Source organism: Channa argus, chromosome 1, assembly GCF_033026475.1.
Source record: "Channa argus isolate prfri chromosome 1, Channa argus male v1.0, whole genome shotgun sequence".
Classification (NCBI taxonomy): Eukaryota; Metazoa; Chordata; class Actinopteri; order Anabantiformes; family Channidae; genus Channa; species Channa argus.
Window position 1 is genome coordinate 21271931 of NC_090197.1, and position 26773 is coordinate 21298703.

The following is a 26773-nucleotide window of genomic DNA, read 5'->3' on the forward strand; positions in this document are numbered from 1 at the left end:
AAGATCAGGCAAAATATTCTGAAGCTGTGCAATGGAGAATGGAGATGTTTTTCCATCTCACCTCAAATTCAAACTTGGAGCTTCCAAAGTTGGTCCTCTGCTTCTGCCAGAAGTTGTCGGGCTTGATGATCAGGGCAACGTGGATACAGGATGGGAAAGACTCCTGCAGGATCTTCAACAGAGGCTTGATGCTGTCCCACTTTGAGCCACGCATATCAACAATGACTGTGAAGCCATGTTTACACACCTCCTCACTGGGATGGACAGGGATGGAGGTCGGCGGGAGTGGGAGGAATTAAAGAGAAGAGAGGGGAGGGAAGGATGTGAGAGAGTGAAGGGTCGGTGAGAGATTTCAGATCGTATAATCCAGAGAAAAAAGAAAGAGAGGAAGGGTAGATGAAAAACGTGTGAAAGGATGAGAGAGGGGTGATGGAGAGAAAGAAAAGAAAAATGGGGGGAAGAAAAAAAAAAATCAAAACACAACAGTGAGATGACGCATTTTCTATACTGTGAAAAGCCTACGCATCAAGCACATATCCAACCCACACATTTACACACACATCCACACCCACGCAGAAAGCTGCAAAGGGAGACCCACAAATGTTTGCACAAAAAAGGAATTACAAATCAACACATTTGTGCACTGTCAACCTTATATCCCTGTGATGCGCTGGCTGACATTGTTAATACTCACACACACAAACACATGCACGCACGCACGCAGGTATACTACTACCTGAAAGCAAAATCTGCTACAACTATTGGTAGTTTTTGACCCACCAAATTACTTTAATTACTGTAATTCAAAAGCACAGATTTAATTTTTTAACCTTTTTCACATAAAAAAAAAAATCCCTACTATTGTATCTGTAAAAACCTCTCCCTTTTTCTTTGCATGAGCCTGACGGTAGATGGCCAGCAATGTGCAGATGTTGTCTTTCCAAAAATAGAACGCCTTTGGTCACCAAAAGCATACACTTCCAAGAGCTGATGAAAATACGTAACCATAACATGATGAAAGTGAGTGTTTAAATGCTGGGGGGATTAAAGGGAAAGATATACAATGGATTTACATTTTGAACCATACAGAGATTTGAGAGGAGAGCAGGTAGAGAGAGAGGGATGGACTAAAATGGATGGATAGAGATGGTGATCAACAAAGAAGTAATCCTAGGTGGAGAGGAGATGTTTTACCTGCAGAGGCGAGGAGCTACTCGTCCACGGTACCGACTACTGCTGCTGCTGCACTGCCTCAGCTACTGCGACACTTTGTTTTGCTTTCTCACACACACACACACAATTGCTCGCTCACTCACACACCTCCTCACACATGCGCTCTCGTCTCTGTCAGTTTTAATCCACCCCTCCCCTCCCCCCATCTCTCCATTGCTTTTTCAGTGTTCATCCCTACTTCGTTTTCTGTTAGACATCCCTCTCTTATTTCAGGCTTTCCCCTCTCTGTCTATGCATCTCACTACATCACTATAATGGATTTTTGGCAGTGAAGAAGCTGCTAACAGCTAACTGGCTAAGAGGTCTTAAATAATTTCTCACTCTGTTTCTCTCTGGCCTCTCACATGGTCATCTCATCTCTCTCACGTGTTTGCTTACAGAACCTCATTTAATTGCTCTAGATTTTTGCTATTTTTTTTGTCATTGCTTTTACTTCACTAAGGAAAAAATGTAAGAACAGAACAATGTAAAAATAAAATCTGTCACCTAGGGATGCCGGCAAGGTAGGCGATCAGTCTCCTCAGGTCATCAGTTCGTATTCTGTCATGGTTGCTGCGTGATGGAAACGTTAACACAGGACCCCCGCGTCTGTCTCTGCCACCTGATGCCAAATCAACCCACACCGACAAACACACACACGCACAGAGGAAGTCAGATTAGAATAAGATAACATAACAAAAAATAAATAAAAAGGATAATCATTTTCATACAAAAAAGGATTTTGCATTGCTTTATTGCTCAAACTATGTATTCATTATGTTCTTTTAAATTTTTAAAGGAGAGTGAAAATTTCATATCAGCACATTATTAGAGACAGAGGGTAGCGTATAATGTAGAGTATAATAGCCATCATAGTAACAAGTCACCTAATACACCAAATGACTCATAGGCTTGTCAAATATGTGATGCTGAGCATACTAAATTAAATGACCATGGCAACATGTTTAAAATTAATTACAATTAATATTCTCTCGACAAGCAAACAAATAGAACAAAGCATATCTTAAAAAAGTTGCTGTCACAAAGTAGAAATAAATCAATCCAAATTTTCAAACAATGGTAGGATTATTAAAATTTTAAATCAAAAATGAAACAATGCAATACAATAGTTTTGATCTAAGGGGTCTAAACAAAATGCAAACAAGACTAAACATCAGTTCTTATCTGGCACAACACAGTTGATGACCAAAACTATAAGGATTTGTTTGCAGAAGACCAATGGATGCTAAGATATTTTACAGGAAAAACAATAACAGCTTTGATCTGCTGGCGGTGCTAGATGAAAAAGGATCACCAAAGTGATTAGATGCTGACTAGAATATTTAATAGCTAGTTCTTTGTATATTTAACTCAAAATAACCAAATTAAGTAGCTATTCCTACTGCTGTTCATGAGCATGACTAAAACGTAGAAATATAAAAGCTAATTATAATGCGATTTAATTATTCCAAACAAATGCAAGCTAAATGCATTGTAACTGAATGTGATGAATGATAACCTTACTCAGTGTGGACGTTTGGGATCATTTGAATATTATTTGTCATTTTAGTTGGTGGCTGGTACTATTTACATGTTGCCAAGACTAAAATAAGAATATCTGACATCATAACAATATTTTGCTCTTAGTTCTTAAACTGCCACAGTAAGCTGCTCCACTCACGTGGGAGCTTGCAAGCACAGGCTGACTGCTCAACCCACAAATTAGTTGAGTTCAGTCGGGTTGCTGTAAGCCCGTAGGCTCAACCTGGTTGTTTAGAGGAGAAAATCAAATGCTCAAACAGGCAAACATGAGTGAGGCTGAACATGGCCGATTTATTAGGGGCCTGATTTGGGATAACAGGCTTAGCTCATTTATCCCCCTTTTCACCAGCAGTCCCTCCTCCGATTCCCTCCCACCTTCATTTTAAAGCCAATTACATGACTACTATGGGATGTAGCTGCTAGCAAGTCATCTGGATGGCAACATCGGTCTCTCTCTCTCTCAATTTCTGTGCATTTGTTTGAGTCATAATCCTCATCGTTGTGTTTCTTCCTGTGACCTCTGGCGGTGCTACATGCACATGCACACACACTAATTATCATCTCACTTTGGTTTAGTACAGCTCTGATCTACTGTACAGACTTTTTTAATGCATTTGCATCTATACAGATACAAGTGATGAAAATACACAAAACTTTCTCTCTCACACACACTGAATACTGTTTCTGTGTGTTGCACAAATAATCCTGTTGGATGTTCTTGGCAATCCATATCTCCAGCTCGGCCTCCAGCAAGTTTTCCCTGGCACGATATGACTGTGTGTGTGTTGAGCCTCTCTTAGAGGGGGTAAGGACAGAGGCAGCTGTAGCAGCCTATTCTGTAGTCTTGCTGACTAAACAATAGATGCCTGTGTATATAGTCCTTGTGTGTGTGCATATATGTGAGTGATGACAGGTCAAGTATCTGTGCCTCAGTTGACCCGTCATTTATTCCCATTAACATCATTATTATTATTGTTTCTGTATGTTTGATTCTGTGTGAATGACAGAAATAAAGAGGAAAGATTTGAATGTATGCAATTTAATATCTGGGAGTTGTGTTTCATTAGCCTCATCCACAATGATCTCAGTACTGAGTTTATCAGACTAGCGAGACTAGACACATAGAAAAATCTTACCTGACAAAAAGGCAACTTTTTCTTTGAGGATGGGAAGCACCTCCATTGCCCTCATTTCCTCATTTCTCCTGAAACCTAGAGAGAGAGAAGATAGGAGACTACAATGAGGTCTGAAGTAAAAAATTAAAAGCAACGTCCTTTTTCTAGATGTTCTTTTCTTGTTTTCTGAGTCATGAATTAATTTTTACTTGAGGGCAGATTATTTGGGCAGATTTTGACTCTTGTAATCTGGAGATCTGCAGATTTTACAGCACAGGAAATTGAGTCCCATATTAGATTTCTTGCATCGCGAGGAAAAAGTGAGAAATGCATAGACTGTGGTTCGAGAAACAGTAATGAAAAGAAAAAGCCAAACTCGCGACTTTTGTCATGACATCATAAAATAATAAAGATATAAGGGGGATCTCTGTATAGTCTGTAGAAAGGTGTTTTTTTTTTAACATCTACTAGTAAGTGTTACAGGGAGTAAAAAGTTAAATAAAAGTCAACACTGACCGAACTAAGAATCTACAGCCATTCTACCTTTTCAACCAAGTCACAAAATGCTTTCTATAGGCCACCATATTGGATGTGTTGCTCAACGGACTGAGGTTTTTAATCTGTGGTTCAAATTTCTAACTGTATATTCTGTGGCATGGAAATGGCCACTCAAGCCTGTTTCAGACATGAACTCTAGAATGTCAGGAGGAACAGGTCCTGACATTGTCAGGTGTTTCCCTTTTAGACACGTAGTCAACATCGAGAAATAGTCAGGTGCGAGATGCGTTCTCACTTGTGAGGCACTTGGAGCAGGGCGGGACATGGCGCAAAAACAAAAGCTGTAGAAGTGACAGTGTTTTGCTTTGTAATCTGGTTGTATACCACAGAATCTTATGCTGTTCCTTATATTTGTTTGACAATTTCCAGGTCTGCCCTTACCCACAGAAGCTTCCTTGTCCTTCCAGTTCTACATTGTTGCTGTGTTCATATGAATGAATGAGTTCTTCACCTTCAGGTGTTTGTATTTGCCCCATTTTGCGGCAGTAACAGGAAATGGAGGTCAACACGCCCACTCACTCATGGTGAATTCTCCAGAATATTACCTGCTCTATTCATAAATGAGCTTGGTTGGAAATAATCTGGACTTTGCTCTAGGGAGCTGGTTGAGTCAAATCTGAGTAATGTCAGGGCCAACAAACCTGGGCACATATAGCCCCACCAGATAAAGTCAGGATAATGTCTGAATTCCAGTGAAAGGGGCTTCAGACTGTTGAGTCATGACAGCATTCCTGATGACTATGGTGTGTTAAGTGAAAAGGGTACCGTGGATTTTCAATACTCTGATTTGTACCACTGTGTTGTGTTTAACCCATCCCCAAACACAAGTCAGGAAATAAAATCCTAGAGCCTTGATGTTCACAAATCAGAGTGGGTGACAGATAAACAGCAAAGGTTAATTCTAAAATGGAGAAACAATAATACGATTTAGATCATGGTGCCACATGCACAGCACCACTTCACTAGATTGCTATAGCTATATATAGGAGTACTAAATCAAGAAATCACTTAATATTTTTGCACATCCCATTTCCTATTCCTGAAGTCAGTAGTAAATATCGCACTTGGGCCCATATGGCAATTAAAAAAGTGGTTTTAAACAAGTGGCTAAATGGGACTAAAAGGCTGTCAGGAACATTTCATCATGCAGGACAGAAAAACTCATTTACCCAGTAGTTCCCTTTTCCAGCCTTCTTGTGTTTATAACCTGTGATCAATTATAAGATCAGGTAATGATAAGAGGAGAGCTTTTGTAGAAGAGTTTAGGGCATTTAATCTAATTATAAGTTGGAAGTTTAATGGTGGCGATGCAGCAGTCATGCAACCATAGTTTATAGCTTAACATAAGCTTTTCTCTTATAGTGATTGTATTTCGGCTGCCAGTGGTGATCACCAGTGAAGATTATATTACTGAACAAGAAGTATCAAAAATCTGTCAGTCACAGCGCATATTTTCAGCAATAACTCAAAAAGCCAATAGAAAAATTCTGTTCTATAGCTATAGAGTACTAAAAAAATTTAAACTTTGACCTGATAAAGAAAACAGATTCCAATGTTATTCCAAATAATCTTGCTGGGATCATGAATGTCTCCAAAGTATGTCATGGCAATCCAGGTTGAGACACTTCGATCAAAACCACAAATGTCATCCTTGGACTGACACAACAGAAGAAATCTGGGGATCGCTATAACCATTATCATTTATTTTCAGAAAACCACAAATGTCTGTATAAAATGCAATTTTTTGCCAACCATTGAGCTTCAGTAAAATTATTACCCCAGTTACACTCCGAGACAAATTTTCTTTTCATTTTATAAATCCTGGACATCACCATTGACTGTACGTTAGACTTCTCAACCTTCAGAATTTCCCTCCATGTTCATGTTCAGTGCAAACCTAAGTCGGGCTTTTTGAAATAGCACTATTAAAAATAAAAAAGGTTAACAATGTGTCATTTGATGAAAATGAGAATACACATGATGACTTTACCCACATCAACTTGGTTTAACTTCTCTTAAAACTACTAACCTGTGACATTTTCCTGTAAAGAAGTGTCTGATCGCACTAGCTTATATCCACTGATCATAGCAGGTAAAACTCCAATTGCCTCATAAAAGTTTTGTCACATGCTGGGACTGTTGCGTTTTACTTTTTTATCTGGCAAAAAATAAAAAATAAAAAATGCCCAGAGCAATAAACTGAACTACAAACTATTACCCTCTAAACATCAAGCTCATGTAATGGTGCCAAAGATCCCCCTGCTGTGCTGCTAATAATTTGTTAGAGGTAATTGGATTGCTGTCAGGAGATACCTGTTCAAACAACTCCTATATAGACAAATGATTCCCTAGAGTGATAAAACTCATATCTCCAAACCTCAACACATACAGAGAAGGGAACACAAAAGACCCAGATTTTGTCCTTCAGACCAGACAGAGGTCTGGTTTGTGTGACTGATTACCCAGACATGGCCTATTACTCAAGTCTCTTTTCTCTCATTCTGTTTTGTGTCCCACTGACTCCTATTTTTAATCTCTAACCTGGGTATCAGTTAAGGTTTAATATTTTGTGGATACCAGTATACAATATTACCTCGCCACAACATTAAAACCATCAGGTGGTGTTAATATTGTGACTTACTGGTTATTACACGCATTCATTAATTCAAATTCTTTGCATGTTTAACATGAAAAAGAAAAAAAAAATAATAATTTTATATTACAACTCAACTTATAAATCATTTCTTACAGTTTGTTGGTGAACTAGTAAGAACATACACACAAACTGTTACAGTACTATGTACTTCATAATGAGTACAAAAAATAGGGGAGGAGTAACCTCTCCATCTGCTTTTTACTGATGTTAGGATGCAAATCTCCTTGACGCACTACCCCCAGGCACTTGTAGTAAATTGTACTCCATTCTCTTCTCTCAGCATGCTGTCATATTTACAACTGTATGCTTATGAGATATTAATTATTTTCCTGCCAATGTAGGAGATAGATGAGATTCAGAACTTGCTGCTATTATTACTCTTCCTTCTTCCCTCTCAATTATCTTGCGTCTTCCCTTTGGGTGAGAAAAAGAATTAGTATGATCAACTACATTTCCCACTGTGCTCCTGTAGATAGCTAGTAGTTCTTTCTTAATGACAAATAAAGAAGAGCTCTTGCTCTGACTTTATTTCTGGGAACCACATGTGGACCACATTCATCCTCTTTAGAGGGTATGGTTGTCAAATTGGGCTCTAGCTCATGATTATATCATTGATCTGTGAGCAGAATCTTTATGCTTCATCATTTGTTGATAAAAGCTCAAAACATAGTGGAAATGTCATCTATAATTTTGCAAAAGTCAGTGTAATACTACCCCAGTATTAGCAAGCTTGTGACAGGCTTTTATTGACATGTTGCAATTCTAATAGATTGTTTGACCAGATCTATAATTGAAACATTAAAACGTAAACCCTGTGTAGAAAAATAAAAATAAAGGTAATTTTAAACACACCAATCCATCACTTTCCTGTGCACAGCCTTGCTGTGGGACTGCAGAAACTGGCACACGCTAAATATAGAGTGGCCAGGTCACACCCATTTCACAAACACACGATAAATTAAAAAAAAAGAAATTCTGCATGAGTCATAAACAAAAATAAATACCTGCAAGAGGAAAACGGAAACTACAAAAAAAAAAAAAAAAACAAAAAAAAAAAACTACAATGTCCCATTGTAGGAATTAGGCAGAGGGAAACAAATGTGTCTATAGTTGAGTGAGTGAGTGAGAGAGTGACAGAGTGAGAGAGAGAGAGACAGAAAGAAAAAACTAGGAGAGTAGTAATACACAGGTTGACAGCCAAACAAATGGTGAAAAAGATATGGATACTATGGATCTTTCTCTCTTTCATTTCAGGCTAAGCACCAAGCAAAACTGTAAAAAAAATAATTAACTTCCTATTGGCCATGCTGAATGATGACGATGAAAATAAAATGATGAATATTACTGACCCCACCCAAACCCACTCTAACCCCAGATGAGGCAATGTACCTGTCAGCGGGATAAGGGCAGAACCCTTCTGGGCATAGTGCCACTTGTGACTGGTTGCCCAGCAAATCATGCTTGACAATTCTCCCACAAAATGTAAGAAATCCATAAACTGCTGTGGGTGGTGTTTGCTGATGGAGAAATGCAGCCCGCTGCTACCATCAGTTAATGGCAGACTGATGGGCCCATGTGGTGAAAGGATTCCAATCTACTGTGGGCAGAGACACAGCAGCCGAGGCTAATCCTGGGATTCCTGAAGGGAAATATTCCAATCCAGCAGACAACCAAAAACCGCCCGTGCTGGTGTTGTCTACACATCCATATGGAAAAACCACTGCAAACATTTCCAAGTAGGAATACAGCTATTGGTGTAAACTACTTCAGTGCACATGAGAACTGAGTTTGGAAGCACAGACTTCGTGTGCACCTCAAACTGTATTAGGCAAGCTGCTAATCTGCCTCTCTTTTGGCGACAAAGGTTCCTGGAGGTAATCCTCAATGTGTAGGAGGGGCAATAATTATAATATACTTGCACTTGCACTCTGAGAAATTGTTTAGCATGAAGAGGGAGAGTGAGGGGGAAGCTAAAAAACAATTCAAATATGCATCACAGTTTTTGATACTCAACTGGACCAATAGGCATAATAATTTACAGTATTAGACTGTGGTTGTGCAAAGCAATTACACCACCACAAACCCTACGATTAGTCAAAGACCTGCTCTGCCTCCCGAGCCAAAGCTGCCCCAAATGTTTATCTACAAGTTACAATCAGTTTCAGTGCTAAGGAGTAAATACAATGTAATCCATCAAAAATAATTCATTTAGGTTGGCTATTTCAAGCTCAAAACTTTATTAACTTAAAGTAAATATCTGTTATCTGTTGAAAAAAGGGAGGGGAGATTATAATAGATGATAGATAGCCTAAATAAATGTGACATTTTTTACTATGCTTGATAAACTGGCTTAAATATACATCGTATTTCTCTTCATCAGGCACATAGGAGTGGATAAAGTGGTATCTTTTTCTTAATGCTTAAATGAGGAGAATGATAAGGTGGCAAAACCTTTTATAGATTTCATTTGTGAGAATTTATAGACAAAAGTGTGCAAGTGTTCTCACACTGATTATTTCACACTGATAATCACGAGGTTAAGATAATGGAATTAGAAAATATGTGTTAAAAAAAATAAAGATTATTACCTGGTTGATGTCTAAATTCAGAGAAACCAGGATTTTTCCAAGGGGATTTTACTTTCCAAAAGCTGAGGTCAAAATAGTCTAGCCGGGAGGTCATCTATTCCTTTCAACAAAAAAAAAAAAAAACACATTTAACTAGCTCAATCTTTCACCCTTCCTATATCAAAATGCTGCCTGGGTCCAGTATGAGCTGGATAGTGGTAAAACAAAGCTACTGATATGGATATGGCTACACCCTTCACTGAAATGAGATGAGAGGGAGATGCCAGTAACATCCATCATTCTTTGCTGTACCACAACACCATCAGTGATCATTCCAGGTCAGGGCTGTTAGTAGGTTTTTTGTGTGTGTGTGTGTGTCGATGTGTGTGTGTGTGTGTGTGTGTCTGTGTGTGTGTGTCGATGTGTGTGTGTGTGTCGATGTGTGTGTGTGTGTCGATGTGTGTGTGTGTGTCGATGTGTGTGTGTGTGTCGATGTGTGTGTGTGTGTGTGTGTGTGTGTGTGTGTGTGTGTGTGTGTGTGTGTGTGTGTGTGTGTGTGTGTGTGTGTGTGTGTGTTTCCACAAAGGCTTCAGACTTGTAGGGCCCTTTCAGAGGTCAAATGGGCATTAGACTGACTGATACAAGAAAGCAGTTTACTCAACAACACTGCTACAATTCTGTCTGAGGGACACGATGACAAATACTCAAGGGAGGGGCGCAAGCGAGTGTGTTTGTGTGTTTAAAAAAAGAGCAAGAGAGAAAGACAGAAAAAAGGAGAGAATGCAACAGCTGCTGGGACTTGGACAGATGGGACAAGTGGCACATTTATTCTGAGGTGGGAGGGGGAAAGTTGCTCACATACCACAAAAAGAGCACACACATCATCTTCCTTATATGATTAAAGAGCAGTTACACATACGAGTAATCGCATAATGGCTCACCCACAGCTGAGCTGGATACACTAATTCTAAACAAGCTGCTATGGGTAAAGAGAAACCAGAACTGTGCTTGTGTGTGTATATGCCTGCATAGTTGTGGACTTCCCACATTCAGAGTGTGCCAGGAACTCCTCATTAAGGGATGTGCAGGAATGGTAGGAATTTACTAAGGCTGGATTGGAACAGGGCCTCTGTGACTGGGATCCCTGACCTACCGGACGTCCTAATCAGAGATTGACCAAAAAAAGCTTGAAAAGCCTGGTTAGAGAAAAACTTAATCCTGGACAGTCATTACCAGTGCTTATGAATATGATGTAGTAAAATTTGACTGAGTCTATTTTCTTCATTAAATACCATTTTGTTTTACTGTTGAAAACGAATGGTTATCTCTAGAAGTATGGGACATCATGCCCTTGTGGCCTGGCTGAAGACACCTTTATGCGCGTCGTAAAGGCTGGCAACCTATGCATACATAGAAGGCACAGTCACCACAGTTTTGCCCCCAGTTCATGAGAAGCTCTTCACTGAGCCAAGCTGTGAGGTGGGGCAGCACCTGGAGCTCAAAGAGCATAGAGCTCTAAGCTATGCATTAAGCTTTCCGGTACATAAGCTGCATTCGGCCGTAAGATAACCTTCAAACCATCAGCACCAAACTGGGTACAACATGTACCAACACAGGTACAACATGTACCAAGACGCTTAGCAGACGTTAAAGGAAGAAGGAACGTTGTTTTATATGGAAGAAATGTCGTATCAACAGACTTAATTGGTTCAAATGGAGAATCACAGAGGACCTCAAGCACCAATGGTAAATCCCAAGATTTCCACCTTGCAGATTTGTAAACGGTATACCCCCTCAAATTCACACCACCAATGGATAAGCACCACATGACACCTCTTTAAAACAAATATGGAAAGCTGATATAGCTGCCAAGTACACTTTAATGGTAGAGAAGGAAAGACCCTTATCCAGGAGCTCCTGTAAGAAAGACAAAACCTCGACCATAGATCACAACAATAGAAGAGTTTCACGTTTCTGACACCACTGCTCAAAAAGGCACCACTTGTATAAGTATAAACCTCTAGTGGACGAAGCCTGGGTTCTTTGAATTGATGCAACCATATTAGGGGTAAGACCCTTAGCCACAAGGCTGGACATCTCAACAGGTAAACATGTAGATTCCACAGTTCGGGACGTGGATGAACCAACTCCCCTCGTGCCTGAGTCACAAGGTCCCTGAGGGGGGAAAGCCTGCAAGGCTCTACTGCCAGCAGACTCACTATCGCCGTATACCAATTTGTAGGCCGCTGAGGGGCCACCAGGATCAGGGACAGGCCCTGCTGGCACACCCTACCCAGAACTGGCATAATCAGATCCACTGGGGGAAAGGCATAGAACAGAGTTGTGGGCCATGGATGTGCCAGTGCGTCCAATCCCAGTGGACCAAAGTGGTCTGTTATGGAGAAAAACTGGGTTCATTGTGCATTCCCCCGGGATGCGAAGAGCTCCACTGTGGCCCTGCTGAAGTGCTCCTAAATCTTAGCCACCACTGACGGATGCAGCCTCCACTCCCTTACAAGAGGTCCGCCTCTGGAGAGAAGATCTGCACCTATGTTCAGTCAACCTGTAATGTGAGGAGCTCTGAATGACAGAAAATGAACACTGCACCCTAGCAAAAGGGAATGAGAAAGTCTCAGAGAGGAAGTGAGAGAGTCCCATCCTGCCTGTTTTATATAGGACACCCAAATCAAACGAAAATGTTTTAGAAAACACTGTCAGCATTTCCAGCTAGTTGATGTGAACCCTGTATTTCTCTAGTGACTAGACACCCCTCGCTGCTGAACCACCACATAGAGTTCCCAACCCACTCAGAGAAGTCCATTGCGTCTACTGACACAATTGGTGAGACAAACCCTGTCAATCGGAGAACCCTGGCATTACAGCCTGGTAGACCATGATGCGATTAGACAACGGTTTGCCCCATGATGAAGTTAACTCCGAGGCAAAGTCGGGGTACATAGGCAGGAAATTCCTAATTGTTGTCACTTCAGGTGGAAGTAAAAACCCTGTGAACCTCTATGGTTTCTTAGCTGGCTGAGGTGTGGGCCACGTGGCTTCCAGTTTCTCAGCTGCTCGACGGTACAGGGAGAAAAAGGGAGTATTATCCCGGGCGGACAAGGCATCAGTGCCCTGAGCGGAAGGCATAGCCTCCTGCTCATCCTCCGGCTGTGACTGTGTATGTCAAGGACATCATTGCCATCATGGTTAGTGATCAATTCTGTATGCTCGCGCTGAGAGAGGTCCTCCAGCCCCACCACAAAATCTGTCTGCTCTGCCCAGCTGAGAGCTGCGACAGGAGATGGAAACTTCTCACCGGGAGACACAGGCAAAGCTGGTTCAGATTACTAGGAGAGGAGGGGGTCCTGCTGCGTGACAGATGTCTTTCCCAGCACCTTTTCCAAAAACGTGACCCGTCGTTCCAGGGTTGAACGCCGGAGCTGGCTAGAAAGTGCGCACGAGTTGGGCTGGGCCAACGCTCTCCAAGTTTGGAGAATACCCATGTCTTTCTCCTGCAAAGAGAAGCCACATCCTTGAGGACAGGGTGGGACAGTTGACTTCTTTTTTGCCACGTTAGCAGTGATTCTCACAGCGGTTAGTGCAGTTAGCACAGCTTAACAACTAACGTACTGCGAGAATGAGAAAAGACAACGAACAATGCACTCAAAATGAGCGCTCCGCGGGCAGACGACTCACCAATTGAGGTTATTGCTGCTAACACAAACAGGAACAGTTAAGCTAATTTCAAGTAAATTTCTGAGGCGTGAAGAGTGAGCAAGTCAACTTGAAAGGTGTTCTTAGCGAGGTGAAGAGCATAAGAGAACAAGTTGCCAGCCTTTAAGGAGTGAATAAAGCGGTCTTCAGCCAGGTCACACAAGGGCGTGATGGTACAAGTATAGGACAAGTAATTCGACTAAGTATGCATCAACATGTTTAAACTATTACCATAGAGAAACCATAATGTTTTTAGAAAGTGAAAGACTGATGCAGTTCTCACTTTTCCTGTGTGAGAGGCTTAAAATAACCTCATATTGTCCTCATCATCTCTGTTTGTGCTTTGTGCAATTCTTTACAGTGAATGTCTTATTCAAACCCTCCTGGTTAATTGGCCACTTTACTTCACACAGGTGGCTCTCTTTCGTCCTTGCTCTCCTAGCAGAGGAGCTCTGATTTGCTGCTGCATATTAGGGTGTTGCCAAACTGGACAAAGAATAAAGAACAAGGGCTGATCTGATTGGCTGTTGTGTTGAGACACAGCTGTGCTACTCTAACAATACACCTACTGTGGGTACAGCTGGCACCGACTACACACACAAACCAGTGGGAAACTAGTTAACACATAAGAACGTGTAATTAGAGTCTATTGTTTCATCTGGTGATTGAGCAATATACCAATATATTTAGCAGACATTTGTGCCAATTTCCTGGGATATATAAACTCTGCTCTAGGCAGAGGCAAGGTTTCACTACATGTTTTGCAGCAAGGTACCCCTAAAGTAGGTGAGTAAAATCCTTCACAAAATGATCAGAATTATGTATATTGGATTGCAGTGATTTGGAAAAGGAAAAAAAAGACATTTTAAGAAAATATAATACATTTTTATATATTTGTGGCACTGATTTCATGCTTTGCTACAAATCTGTATTTGTAGCCAATGAAAACAGACTATCATTATCTCCAAACACTGAGCAATTGAACAGTGCAGTCTGGGTGTGTGTTTCCAGTTTACTCAGACTCTCCGTGTCCTTCGATTTTCCTCTTTTTGTCCCCAAAATGGAGTTCTGGACTGGAAAAGAGAGCAAGAGAGAAAAGAAGAGAGCACCAGCTTTTCTTTACCTCTCTGGGTCTTTTTATTCTCTCCATCCATCCAGACCTCTAATAGCAGGGTAGACTAACCGAGCGCGAAACAGGCCAGGGTTACCCCAGCGACCCAAAACAAGGCAAGGGAGGAGGTAGAGTGAAAAGAAGAGAGAAAAGATGGCTTGTTTTTTGTGCCAAGATATAATTTGTTTGGGGGCAAGAGTAAATAAATTAATAAAAGATTGAAAAAATAGACAAATTTTACATGGACATGTGTTTTGCTCCTGGCTTAAAGGCTAGTGACAGCCCTGGCTGCTGCAGACCTCCAACTATTCCAATCAGCACAAATACGCCATCTGGAGGTGATGCAGGCTGGAAATTTCAGCTTGCAGAATGCAATTGATTACCGTTTTACACAATAAGTTTTACACAATTTGATTCAGTAATATGCAGTACTTGTAGAGGAGAAACAGGCAGAGAGAAAAAAAGAAACAGTGATGGAAATGCAGAAGCCCACAAACACCCACACACTTCTTGCAAAGTGCTTTTCAGCACATCTGTCTAGATCCAAAGGCATTAACATTATTACATAACAGATATGCTGAACCCACTCCCCTTATCTCCTCACTCTTCAACTGCCCAGTTTGGCCAGTGACTGGAGAAGACAGGCCAACAGATGGACAGGTCTAATCCTGTACCCCTCCGCCCCACCCTATACCAGGAAGTGATAACTGGCAAGCACCAGGAAGTTTAATAAAGTTCTGACAGCTTTACACAGGCCAAACAGTGGCATAGAAGCCAAGTTTTGTCTAGATATAGTTGAATTCATGTTGTTTTCATTGCCATTTCTGCTAGGACTGAAGCAGTCTTCATTAAAGCCCTGGGGCTCTTGAGCAACCTGCCAACTCACTGTCCTCCTTCATGCTATCTAACATTTTGAGCATTTTAGAAAAATGCAGAAACAATGGAGATATTGCTGATACACTTAGATTTAAGCTATTAAAATTAAAAAACATAAAAGTTAAGAGAATAAATTATGGAGACAATGGAGAAAAACAGCTGAAGGATATGTAAACAGGATAGGTAAACTTTCGAAATGATATGAGAACAGAAAGTAACAGATTTAAGAGAATTGAAGGATACAGACATTGTCCATTCACACAAAGAACCTATTGCCACTGCTGAGAAGGCACTATGGACACAGGTATCAATCACAAATTAAGTAAGTAAGTGATGTCTGAAGGAGAGGGTGCAGGTGAGGAGGGAGCGTCAAGGATATGCGATAGTGAGAAATTGTAATGCCAACAAACTGCAACTGTTTTTACATACACAAGGCACTCTCCAATAATTGCCACACACAACCAAAACTACTGTCTCCACCAACATCTCAAGTGGACTTTTACATGCATGTTAATGTCTATTCAGTATGAGACCAAGAGGATATTTGTGCCAGATGTAATACATCACCAATTCCAAAAAGGTTGGGAGGATGTGTAAATGTAAATAAAAACAGAACGCAATGATTTTCAAACCCATATTTTATTCATATAACAGATATTGAGACAGACATTTTCCCGTTTTATTGAAAATGTTAGCTCATTTTGAATTTGATGGCTGTAACACATCTCAAAAAAGTTGAAAGAGAGTGATGTTTACCATTGTGTAGCATCCCCTCTTTTTTTAACAACTGTCTGTAAATGTCTAGTTGATAGAGTTTTAGGAGAGGAATATTGTCCAATTATTGTCTGATGCAGGATGCTCAACAGGCCTTTTTGCTGGATGTTTTCTATTGGTAAAAGGTCTGGACTGCAGGCAGGCAGGTTCAGCACCCAGACTCTTCTTCTGCAAACCTATGCAGTATATGGTTTAGTATTGTCTTGCTGAAATATGCAAGACCTTCCCATTAAGACAAATCGTATCGTCTGGATGAGAGTATATGCTACTCTAAAACCTCTATGTGCTTTTCAGCATTGATGAGGCCTTTCCAGATGTGTACGCTGCCCATGCCAAAGCCACTAATGCACCCCCATCAGAGATGCAGCCTTCTGAACTGTCTGCTAAAAACAAGCTTTCTTCTTTAGTCTACAGAACAGGGAACCATTGCTGGTTTCCAAAAATAATTTCAAATTTTGATTCATCTGACCACACAACAGTTTTCTATTTGGCCTTAAACCATTTTCTATGAGCTTTGGCCTAGAGAACACGCTGGCATTCTGGATCCTGTTCACATTTGGCTTCTTCTTTGCATGATAGTTTTAATTAACATTTCTGGATTGCACAGCGATCCGTGTTCACATACAATGATTTCAAGAAGTGTTCTTGAGCCTATGCAGTGATGTCGAGTAGAGAATCATGCCTGTTTAATGCAGTGACGTCTGAGAGCCCAAAGATCACGCCCACCCAGTTTTGACCTTCAGCTTCCAGATTCTCTGAATCTTTTGATGATATTATATACACTGTAGATGGTGGGATCTTCAAATTAGACATGTTGCAGATTAGATTAGACATTGCTCTGCCTCTGAAATGCTCTTTTATACCCAGTCATGTTACTGACCTGTTGCCAGTTAACCTAATAAGTTGTCAAATGCTCCTCAAATTGTTTTGGATTTGTGGCAATTACTTTGTCTGTAAAATTTCTCGATTTCAACATCTGATATGCAGTTTATGTTTTATTGTTAATAAAATATGATTTGATGATATTTGCAAAAAAAAAGAAAAAGGAAAGCAATATTTTACACATCCTCCCACCTTGTTTAGAATTGGGGTTGTCAAATAACATCCAGGGATATTGCGCTGATGTGAATATTTAATCCTGACCTTTGACCATCAAAATCGAATCTGTTCAAACTTGAGTCCAAGTGAACAATTCAGAAGAAATTCCCTCAGGGTTTTCCTGAGATATTGGGTTCATACCAATGGGACAAATACACATAAAACCTGAAAACATAATTCCTTAGGCAACAGCTGTCACCAGCATGAACACAAAAAAAACAGACATGGTTAGGATGTAAACACAGCTGCAAATTTTTGCATCACTGTGTGTAGTCTGTTTGGATTTATCAATGTGTTACTGTTTGTTTTACCTGCTATCGGACCCGATACATCTCCTTTTGGCTCTTTAGGGAGGGATCCATCTGTAGGCACACACACACACACACACACACACACACACACACACACACACACACACACACACACACACACACACACACACACACACACACACACACACACACACACACACACACACACACACACACACACACACACACACACACACACACACACACACACACACACACACACACACACACACACACACACACACACACACACAAAGAAGAAGGTTAACAATAACAGTGATAGCAATATAGTGATACATAATTATCAAACCAAGCTACTACTAATTTCGTTAGTTTCAAGGTTGTGAACTACATGTTCCGCTTACACAAAAGCGCTGCATGCTGCCGTGGTCATCTATTCATCACCCTAAACTTATGACCATGGACCACTGCTCTTTCAGCTTATACAACAATTGGTGCATTGTTCCAGCCTATAGCTTGTTTTGTGATAGAGGTTGTTGCTTTGAGGGGGACAATACCAGTATCATGTGCTGTCAAATGTAAATAGGCTGGACGCTCTAATGTCTGAGTCAGTAACACATGCTGCCCGTCTCTGTTCTGACTCACTTTTACTACTCCTTTAGGCTAGCAGTTATACTAAATACAGGATGCGTTTCAAATGATCTAATAATATGCATAACTACGTTTGCAATGTCTGTATAACAACGTGCAGAGAAGATTTCAATGTTTTTTTGTACTGTACAGTATAGTTTAGAATTACAAAACGGAAATCTCTCATTTACATGCAAGTATTCAGACCACTTGGTGTTGCGCAAGGATTTTTTGCCAGTAATAGATGGGAGCTGCAATAAAGTAATTGGCTTAAATCATTCCTACAACTGCTAGCATTGCAGTTACGTGACAGAGTGAGTAATAATCTCAATTTAGGCATCTGAAGTAACCAAATTAGTTTCATACATCACCAGCCCTAAGAAGAGTACACTTTATTATCATTGTTTAGACCAGTGGTGGATGAAGAACTCAAATCTCTACTTAAGTAAAAGTACAAATAAACCAAAAAAAATTACTCTAGTAAAAGTATAAGTACCCATTGACATTTGTAATTGAAAGTAAGTAATGACATAATTTATTTTTTAATTAAAGTATTAAAAGTAAAAAGTACACCTCGCTGACCCTTTCTGTAGGCCAGTGCTGCTCTATGTCTTTGTTTTTTGTTTCGTTTTTTTTGGTGGGGGGCATAACAGATTAATGGTAATAAATATAAATGAATCTGTTTTAGCTATGATCTGATGCTTTTTTCTAAACTACTCATGTTATTTCACTGAAAGACCTGTCTGTAACATTGCATAGTGAAATCAACTGGCTCACTTACAGCTCTGTAATTTCAACAATAAAACACTAACCACTAATAAAATGTCCAGGGAGCTGGAAATAAGCTCAGGACGCACATAATTAAAGAGTCACAGAATTCCCTTAAGGAGGAAACATGAGTGTAAAGGTCTGGGCTTCTCTTGGAGCTCTCTTTTGTTTTTCCTGCACCTTATTTAATCCAAGTAAACACAGTGGATGGTCATAACCCCACTGTGCACTAGTGCACGTGGCTGCCTTCCTTCAAAAAGGAGAACAATAAATGCCTTTGGTCAATCAATTGTATTAATGTGTGAATCAGCAGGGACCAGTTCTGTCCCAGTTCTCAGTGCAGTAACATCAAGAACTTGCATAGCTCTACTCCACCTTTCACAAAGTTGAATGGAGAGACAACACCAAATTCAGTTAAGAAAACGTTTGAAGTACTTATCTTGTTTGATCGACTTTGACACAGAGTTCAATGACCCCATTTGAAGCATAATTTTACAATAAATTCAGCAGCTGATTGTCTAAAAATAGATAATCAGTCCCGGGGTTTTTACTCCTGTGGAGTGAATGCAGCTCTCTGTAGACAGGCCAAACAAAATGCCAAAGAGCAAAATTACTGAGTAAAGCTTGTAGCTTTTATGTCAAATTTGTCTTTTATTTAAGGCTATGGATGAAGGGACTAACAGACTGCCTGTGCGTGGTTTAATAAAGCAATTCCTTTGTCTTGTGACTCGTTTTCATAAAAACAAACAAACAAAAGAAAAGGCCAATTATGAACTGTAAGGTGATTGTAACATGTAACAACAATCTTAGAAATGTGATGGAATAAAACATATAGATATTTACTCTTAGATTTAGTGGAGTAAAAATCAAAGTAGCCATTATTAAATCTACTTAAAAGGATAGATACATAAAAAAAGTCCTTAACAAAGTCCTTAAAGAAGTACACAACTTCATTCAACTTTTGACCAACTGTAAATCACTTGAAGTGCATAAATCTATTGGAACACTGCTAAATGGGATGTTCCAATGCCACTTTCTCTAAGAGGGAGTAGAAACACAGTACACAAGTATTTGCCGATACAGAGCACTATTACTAATACTAAACTGTTTAGCTTCTATTGCTTCTAGTATGTGTGCTGGACAGTAAAATGTTCATCAATCCACTGCAGTTAAGCTAATCCTGCGAGAACAGAACTTCTTGTACGTTCTTCTGCTAAAACAAATATGGCAGCGACTGGTGTTTAATAATGAGACTTTGACTGTAAAAATAAGATCCCTTCTGTGCTGGCACACTTGCTGTGTCACCAGACTGCTTCCATTCAGATGAATGATAGAGATCCATGTATCTCACACAAAGCCTAAGTTGGCCCTAGGTGTCCAAATGTTGAGGTTTAAGAAAAGCTTATACCCCATTGGTGTTTTTTTTCACTGCATAGTACCAGCTCAACTCAACTGTACCCTACTCTACTCACTTCTTCTGGTTTTCCATCAGGCAATAGTTGTTTTGGTATCACCTACCTAAACTTTTAAGTGAGCTGAGACAGTACCAAAACATGAAGCAAAAATCCTGCAAACTACTGACTGATCAGAGACCTACCACTGCTTCCCTTTTGGCCAACCACAGTCATCTGAACTCTAGAGAGATTTTTTCCAAATGTTCCTGGATTTCTCAGCAGATTTTTGGTCTTGCCTTCTTCAGTCTCTACTGAAACAAAAGCTGTCTCCTTGCTGTAACAAACAGCAACACTGAGATCTCTGCAGAGGAAAGCAAAGTATGTGCTAATAAAAGCGAGCAGATTTGAGTCAAATTGATCACGTACTATGTACCATGCAGTGGAAAAGCCCTGTAGCATTTTAAATATTTTAAAAGTCCATGATTTCTGATTTTCAGAAGGAAAAGGGTTTCCCTGCAAGGATCAGTATATCACATCAAAACACCCTGCCGTTTTGATTTATCAGCTGAGTTTGTCTTTATGATACTATAGTTACCTACACGACAATGAAGAACATGACAATGTAAGTATTATGACAATGTAGGTAAATTTCTGTAGTGCTGAAAGTATTACAGCAAGGAATCTACGGTAACAGACAATTGTGCAACATTTTGCTACTGGCAATTTCCAATAATGAACATATAGTTCACATAAATCTACACATGTGCAAACCTGCTGGCAACAACTGCTAATGCCTCAAGGGTCAATGTTCATAAGAGAAAGCTCACAAAACACAAATACAGCACAAGAAAGCTAAGAAATCCAAAGAGACACAAAGTGTCTGATCTCAGAGGAATTTTCTGTAAAGCTGTATACCTGGGAAAACTTCTCAGAGAATGAATGGGATCAAGGGAAAAAACAGGGGGAAAGAGAAAGGCAAGAGACCAAACACCCACATACCTCACATTTTTGCAATACCAAAGATGTCCACAGCGAAGCACAGTGTTCAACAATGTAATAACAGAGTACAGTAATTGCCCACATCTTATGACAATCTAAACAATACGATTTGTAGCCAAGCCAGAAGTCAAATACATGAACAAAATGAAGGAAACACAACATGTGTTCATAAAGAGATACATAGTTACACATTAAGCCGTTATGAATGTTAGTCTTTCTGGCTGTTGAAGCTCATGCACGCACACAGAGCAAACTTTGATAAAAGACCATAGTAGGATAAACCTGCAACCAAAACCTCAGCCAAGCTGTTTGGACAAAGTTAAACAAATCACACACAGAGACACATCCAACGGTCGACAGAGCAAAAACATGCAATGGCCCAATCCCATAAAACACAAGTCTCCTCTCTCCAAAACATGCAAACACTCCTATACAGTGAACTCACCTAAACCTTAGCTGAGTTGAACACTGCCTACACTGTATCCTTTACTCAGCCCCATTCCACAGACAGCTCTCTCTTGTCCCGATACACTCCGTTTCTGTCTCAGAGCCCACGTTAACACAAGGACAACCTTTTTTTGTGACCCTGCCTTCCCCTTCTCGGCAAGCACAGTCATCATTTGAGTCACACAAAAATAGGAAAGACCCCCTTTCATTTTAAAATACCCATTGTCTGTCTCACAGTGACTTGAATTTAGGTGTGATGCACAAAACAATGAGTAATACCCCCAATGTCGAAACCTACTTATAGACTGTATTGTTGCAGGGAATTAGAAAACATTTAAAAGTCAAGGGCCAAATACAAAGCATTTAACTACTGAATGTAACCAAAGAAATCTTTCTTGCTCAGTTTATGTGCTGAGATACCAAATAAGAGTGACACTAGTAGGCTGCATGATGTCAACTAAAATTAAGTGATTTGTAATTCTTAAGGTAATGCAAGAGTTCTTCTGTTTTTTCTTGTTTTACTTGGTTTCTGTTCAGAGCCAAACGCTCATTGCTGTGTTATGAATAACACACAATTATTAGAGAATTAATGGTAATTATTTTTTAAAAGGGTAAAATAGAGAAAATGTAAAACTTTATATCTACACCTGGCATCAATGTTATAAAATATTTCTCAAATACTGTACTTGAGAATGAAATCTGTCTCCGTTCTTAAGATTGAGACTAAAGGCCACTGCTTTAAAGTGTACCTCATTTTGTCTGGAGACCTCTGGGACCCTATGGGACTACAGATTTCAGCAGTCTGTAGTCTTTGTATTAATACACAAAAGGCTACTGACTGATGTTTAGTGTGGATAAATTTCTCTCAGTTACAGGTCTTTAGCAGGAGAGGGAAATCGGGATGAAAAGGTCTCAGAGTCAGATGCAGAAAGAGAAAGTGAAGAAGATGGGGAGGGTAAGCGTGAGATAGCAGTTTTGAATGCACAGGAGACCCAAAGAAAAAAGGAGTACAATGGTCTTTCAGGACTTGTCCTAGTTAGGTTCCACTCTCTTTTTCCTCTCAAAGTAGGAGCAAATCTTTAACATTGATTCTAATCAACTGTAGCAAATTAAATTCTTTTGCTGACCTCTTCTCATTACGTGGCAGAAACTGCTAATACACCTTTACATTCAGATCCAGACTCCTACTCTCTTCATGTTTCTGAGGTGTCTTTAAATTTCACAACCCCTCACATTTCTTTTCCACCTGCACTGAAGAGACTTCCTTATTTCCCTCTATAAGAGGACACTAAAAACATTCACTTACTCCAAGGCTTATTTTTTTTGTATCCTTGTAAGAGCATAACGAAAAAGGTTATCTGGACGTTCACTGCCTCTATGCAACCTTCATTCCCCTCCAACCTACCTTCTGTCTTTTCCTTCTCCATCTTTTCTCCATTTTTCTGTTTGCCTTTTCGACCCTTTTCCCTCTCTTGTTCCAGCTTGTTTTGAGGAGCCAGAAGCAAGGCGGCAGATTTTCCCTGAGCTCACACCAATTAGCTATCACGCAGGAGAAATTACTGAACAAGAGCACGGCAGATGAGAAGCAAAAGTGGGACAAGTTCCTTTTTATAAACACAGAGAGGTTTTCATGTGTGTGTACTGTGTATGTGTTTTAGTTAATAGGGGTTTTACTCCAAAAAGTCAAGTACCTATTAATTTACACATCTGACAAACACCATGACATTTTACCTGGCTTGCTAATGACCTAATAGACTATATCTGACATTATTATATTATACTTTTAAATAACATTTATTCAGCAGGGTAAAACAGTAGCAAATGTCAATCCTTATTCAATAGCACTCTTTAGACTTCTCATTATCTACTCAACTGAGAAGTATTTACAGTCAGGTGTGAGTAGCTAATGAGAAGTGAAAAGAAGTGCTGTTCTGCTTGACCTGATTCACAAGTATTCTATGCTATGCATGTTACTACATGAGCTTTTTTCCCCCCATTTTGGTTTATTTTTCTAAGTAGATTAGTTATACAGTCTGCAGGTAAAACTTTACTATTAATGCATCCAACTGTTGTGTGTGATGTTTGACTGAACTCAATTGCCCATATTTAGATCACAGAAACTGACCATGAGTACTAGCTCTTATCGGCTAGCCACTGATCTAATCTAGTCCTTATCTGGGCGGCTAACTGTAAGTGGTAAAAGCTCACCGACAGCACAGGACACAGGCCAACATGGTTTACACAGGGCTGCTGGTAAAGACGTAACACAAATTAGACAAAGAGTAGCTGTTGTTACTGTGCATTCTAAAACCCCAACCATTGATGGTCAACTTGAATAAATGGAACTAAACAAACCTATAGCACAGAGAGCAGCATTTGTCATTCAAGTATTATTTTCCTTCTCAGTGTAAAGTAAGTAGTCAAAATAGTTGCAGATTACATGTCTGTCCATCACTGCAGCTCTGCTAACAATTCTTTTAAAAGCTAAATAGTTAAATTACAAACTGGTTCTGTAGAAAACCCCGTTTCAAATTGTAAGGCTGCCACATAGCTTTGCTCTCAAACACATTACGTATACACTCCAGATAAAAGGAAGCAGATTTCTTTTTGACCAGACTGCCTTTGCATACAATCTATACTAATCTGTCTATCAAAATACTCACTCTCTGGCCTGAAAACATTGCATACTCATATTTGTTCTGCATTTTTCCACAATCTCATTAAATGCACTTGTGGAATGTCCTCAGTGCATTATAGGTAGACATCTAGGGCTAATGTTATTCTTCTACCATTACAAATCACTCCCTAAACTTGTCCTACCTCACTGGTAAGCTGTTACAGGCCACCTTTCACATTGCCATGCATGAGACAACCATGGGAAAGAAAACTTGTTTGCAGGCATCTCATTATTGGGGAAATGAATGCTGTTTTCTCTGAAAGGCAATCCGGGGCTTTTTGTTCTGGTTTAGGGGTTGTATTACTGTTTTACGCCTAACAGTTCACACTGACATCATACATGCTTTGGGATACAAGCAAATCCAGTACTGCTATTCAATTCACTTTGTGCCTTTCACTCAGTGTTCGGATTTGAGAATTAGTGTTAACTCTGGCCAGGCTTATATGGAGCAGACTTTATGCTTTATTTTTTCTGCTGTGGACACTAATGTGAAACGTCAAAACATTTTTTACCCTTTTGATTGCAGTGCCCCTATTTTTAAATTTGCATTTGCAATTTTTGCGAATGAGCAAAAAGATTTTTGCAAAAGATTGCTTCCTGGTGTGCTTATCAATTTTTAGGACCTCAAAAATCTCACCATTTAACCACTGTGTAATTGGTTACTACGCTACCAAACTGTACACGGTTCCATAAAAATGTATCTGATGGCTAATTTCATGATAATAATTACACAGCACATTTAACAAAGAACAAAGTTTTTCACACTAAAATATAAATCAGTACAATTACAAAGTAAACCTGACCAGTGACCAGTCCTTACACAACCTGTGAAGTGTTAAATCTGCAGCAAAGGACTTGAACAAGATGATGTATCATGGCAATTTGGCATCAGCTTTATCTCAAAATCTACAGAGAAAATATCAGTATCGGACATCAGACCCAATCCTGTCTTTGTGTGCTTGCACTCGTAAACCTTTTCTGATATAACGTTAGCCTCTGCAGGTGGGCAGAGGGGTAAAAATGTTTTAAGATAGCTGAGAATGGAAAACAATAAAGATAAATGGAAGCTCTACTCTGCTAAAGTCTTAAGATTTAGTTACTAATAGTCATACTCATGGTTCTTAAGAATATTTTACATTTATATATAATATTTAATACTTGCAACTGAAGTTGGCTTTTTTTTTTTTCAAATCTATTTAACATCATATTAATGTGTGGTCTCTGTTGTCCGCATTTGTTTGCTTGTCTTTTTTCCTTTTCAGCAAAATTTGTCAGTCAGCACCACATTTGTTTTGGCAGAAGAACATGCACAAATTTCAGTTCTCGCAGAATTTGACTACCTGCAATAGACTGATGAGTATTTTACTGTCCAACAACTAATTCTAGAAGCAAAGCAGCTGAGTATTTGTAACGGTACTTGATATCGGCAAGTATAAAAACGTAAGTAACTTGTACTCAGTCTGGAAAAGAGCGGTATTAAAAAATCCCTAAACACTTTGTTCATTGTTTTTGGTTTCCTGGTGCACAAATTCAATATCTTGGCTAATGCTTACAGCATTGCTTTAGCAAAAATGGGAAAATGTTTACTGTGAACTGAAAAAATAAAAATAAAATTTCTGTTGTACACTACATTGTGTCTGCACAGACATTGGACAAAAGGCAAGATATACTTGCCGTTTAGCAACATGTAAACATAGGAAAAAACAAAACAGCATAGGTGAAATCAATCTTCACACTTCATACATAGATGTGTGTATCTGTAGGATTAAAAATGTTAGCCACAAGAGAGCAGAATCGCACCTAATCATCCCTGACCGAAAACAGCAACTGCTCCATAACATAAACCATAGCAACACTGGAAGAAGTTAATGTCAGGACCAGAGCACATAAAACCACAGCGACGACATAAATGACAGGTATGTAAATGCGGGTAGTTTATTCACAAAACGTATTATTATTATTATTATTATTATTATTATGTTTTAGAGCTACTGTTGAGACCATTGTACAATCTCTGCATAGAGTTGATTTCTGACCAACTGCAAACCCAATGCTCCAAATGAACAAAGACTTTGAAAGGGTGATGTGTCATGCAGGCTTATGCATAGTTAAATGTTATTACATCTTAAATTCCTCATGTGGCCAAACACAAACCTGACACATGGGCTAAACCTCATCTACAGTGTGTCATTCATTATGATGAACTGAGACCATGTTTTGAATGCTACTATTTTCCCAAAAACTTGATCATATTGTCATGGACTTCACAGATGATATTTCAAAACAAGGGAAAAAAGAAAAAACACAAATCGCAAAAATCACAATCCCCACACTTAAACTGAGCTAACAAAAAGAGTGAGTGGATC

General features: G+C 39.5%; 1 protein-coding gene across 11 annotated transcripts in view; it reads right to left on the bottom strand.

Annotated features, from left to right (window-relative positions):
- The window catches only part of LOC137128581 (triple functional domain protein), a 70701-nt gene that overhangs the window by 36414 nt on the left and 7514 nt on the right, over positions 1 to 26773 (bottom strand). For 7 of the 11 annotated variants that reach the window (XM_067506837.1, XM_067506903.1, XM_067506921.1 and 4 more), the window contains exons 2-5: positions 17532 to 17582; positions 3891 to 3965; positions 1720 to 1834; positions 62 to 254 (exon numbers count right to left, since the gene is read on the bottom strand). In XM_067506837.1, the coding sequence (XP_067362938.1) occupies positions 62 to 254; positions 1720 to 1834; positions 3891 to 3965; positions 17532 to 17582 (434 nt within the window). Of the gene's footprint in view, positions 1 to 61; positions 255 to 1194; positions 1354 to 1719; positions 1835 to 3890; positions 3966 to 9671; positions 9772 to 17531; positions 17583 to 23135; positions 23173 to 26773 lie in introns of those variants that run through there. The other 4 variants (XM_067506847.1, XM_067506857.1, XM_067506866.1 and 1 more) reach the window with 4 other exon arrangements.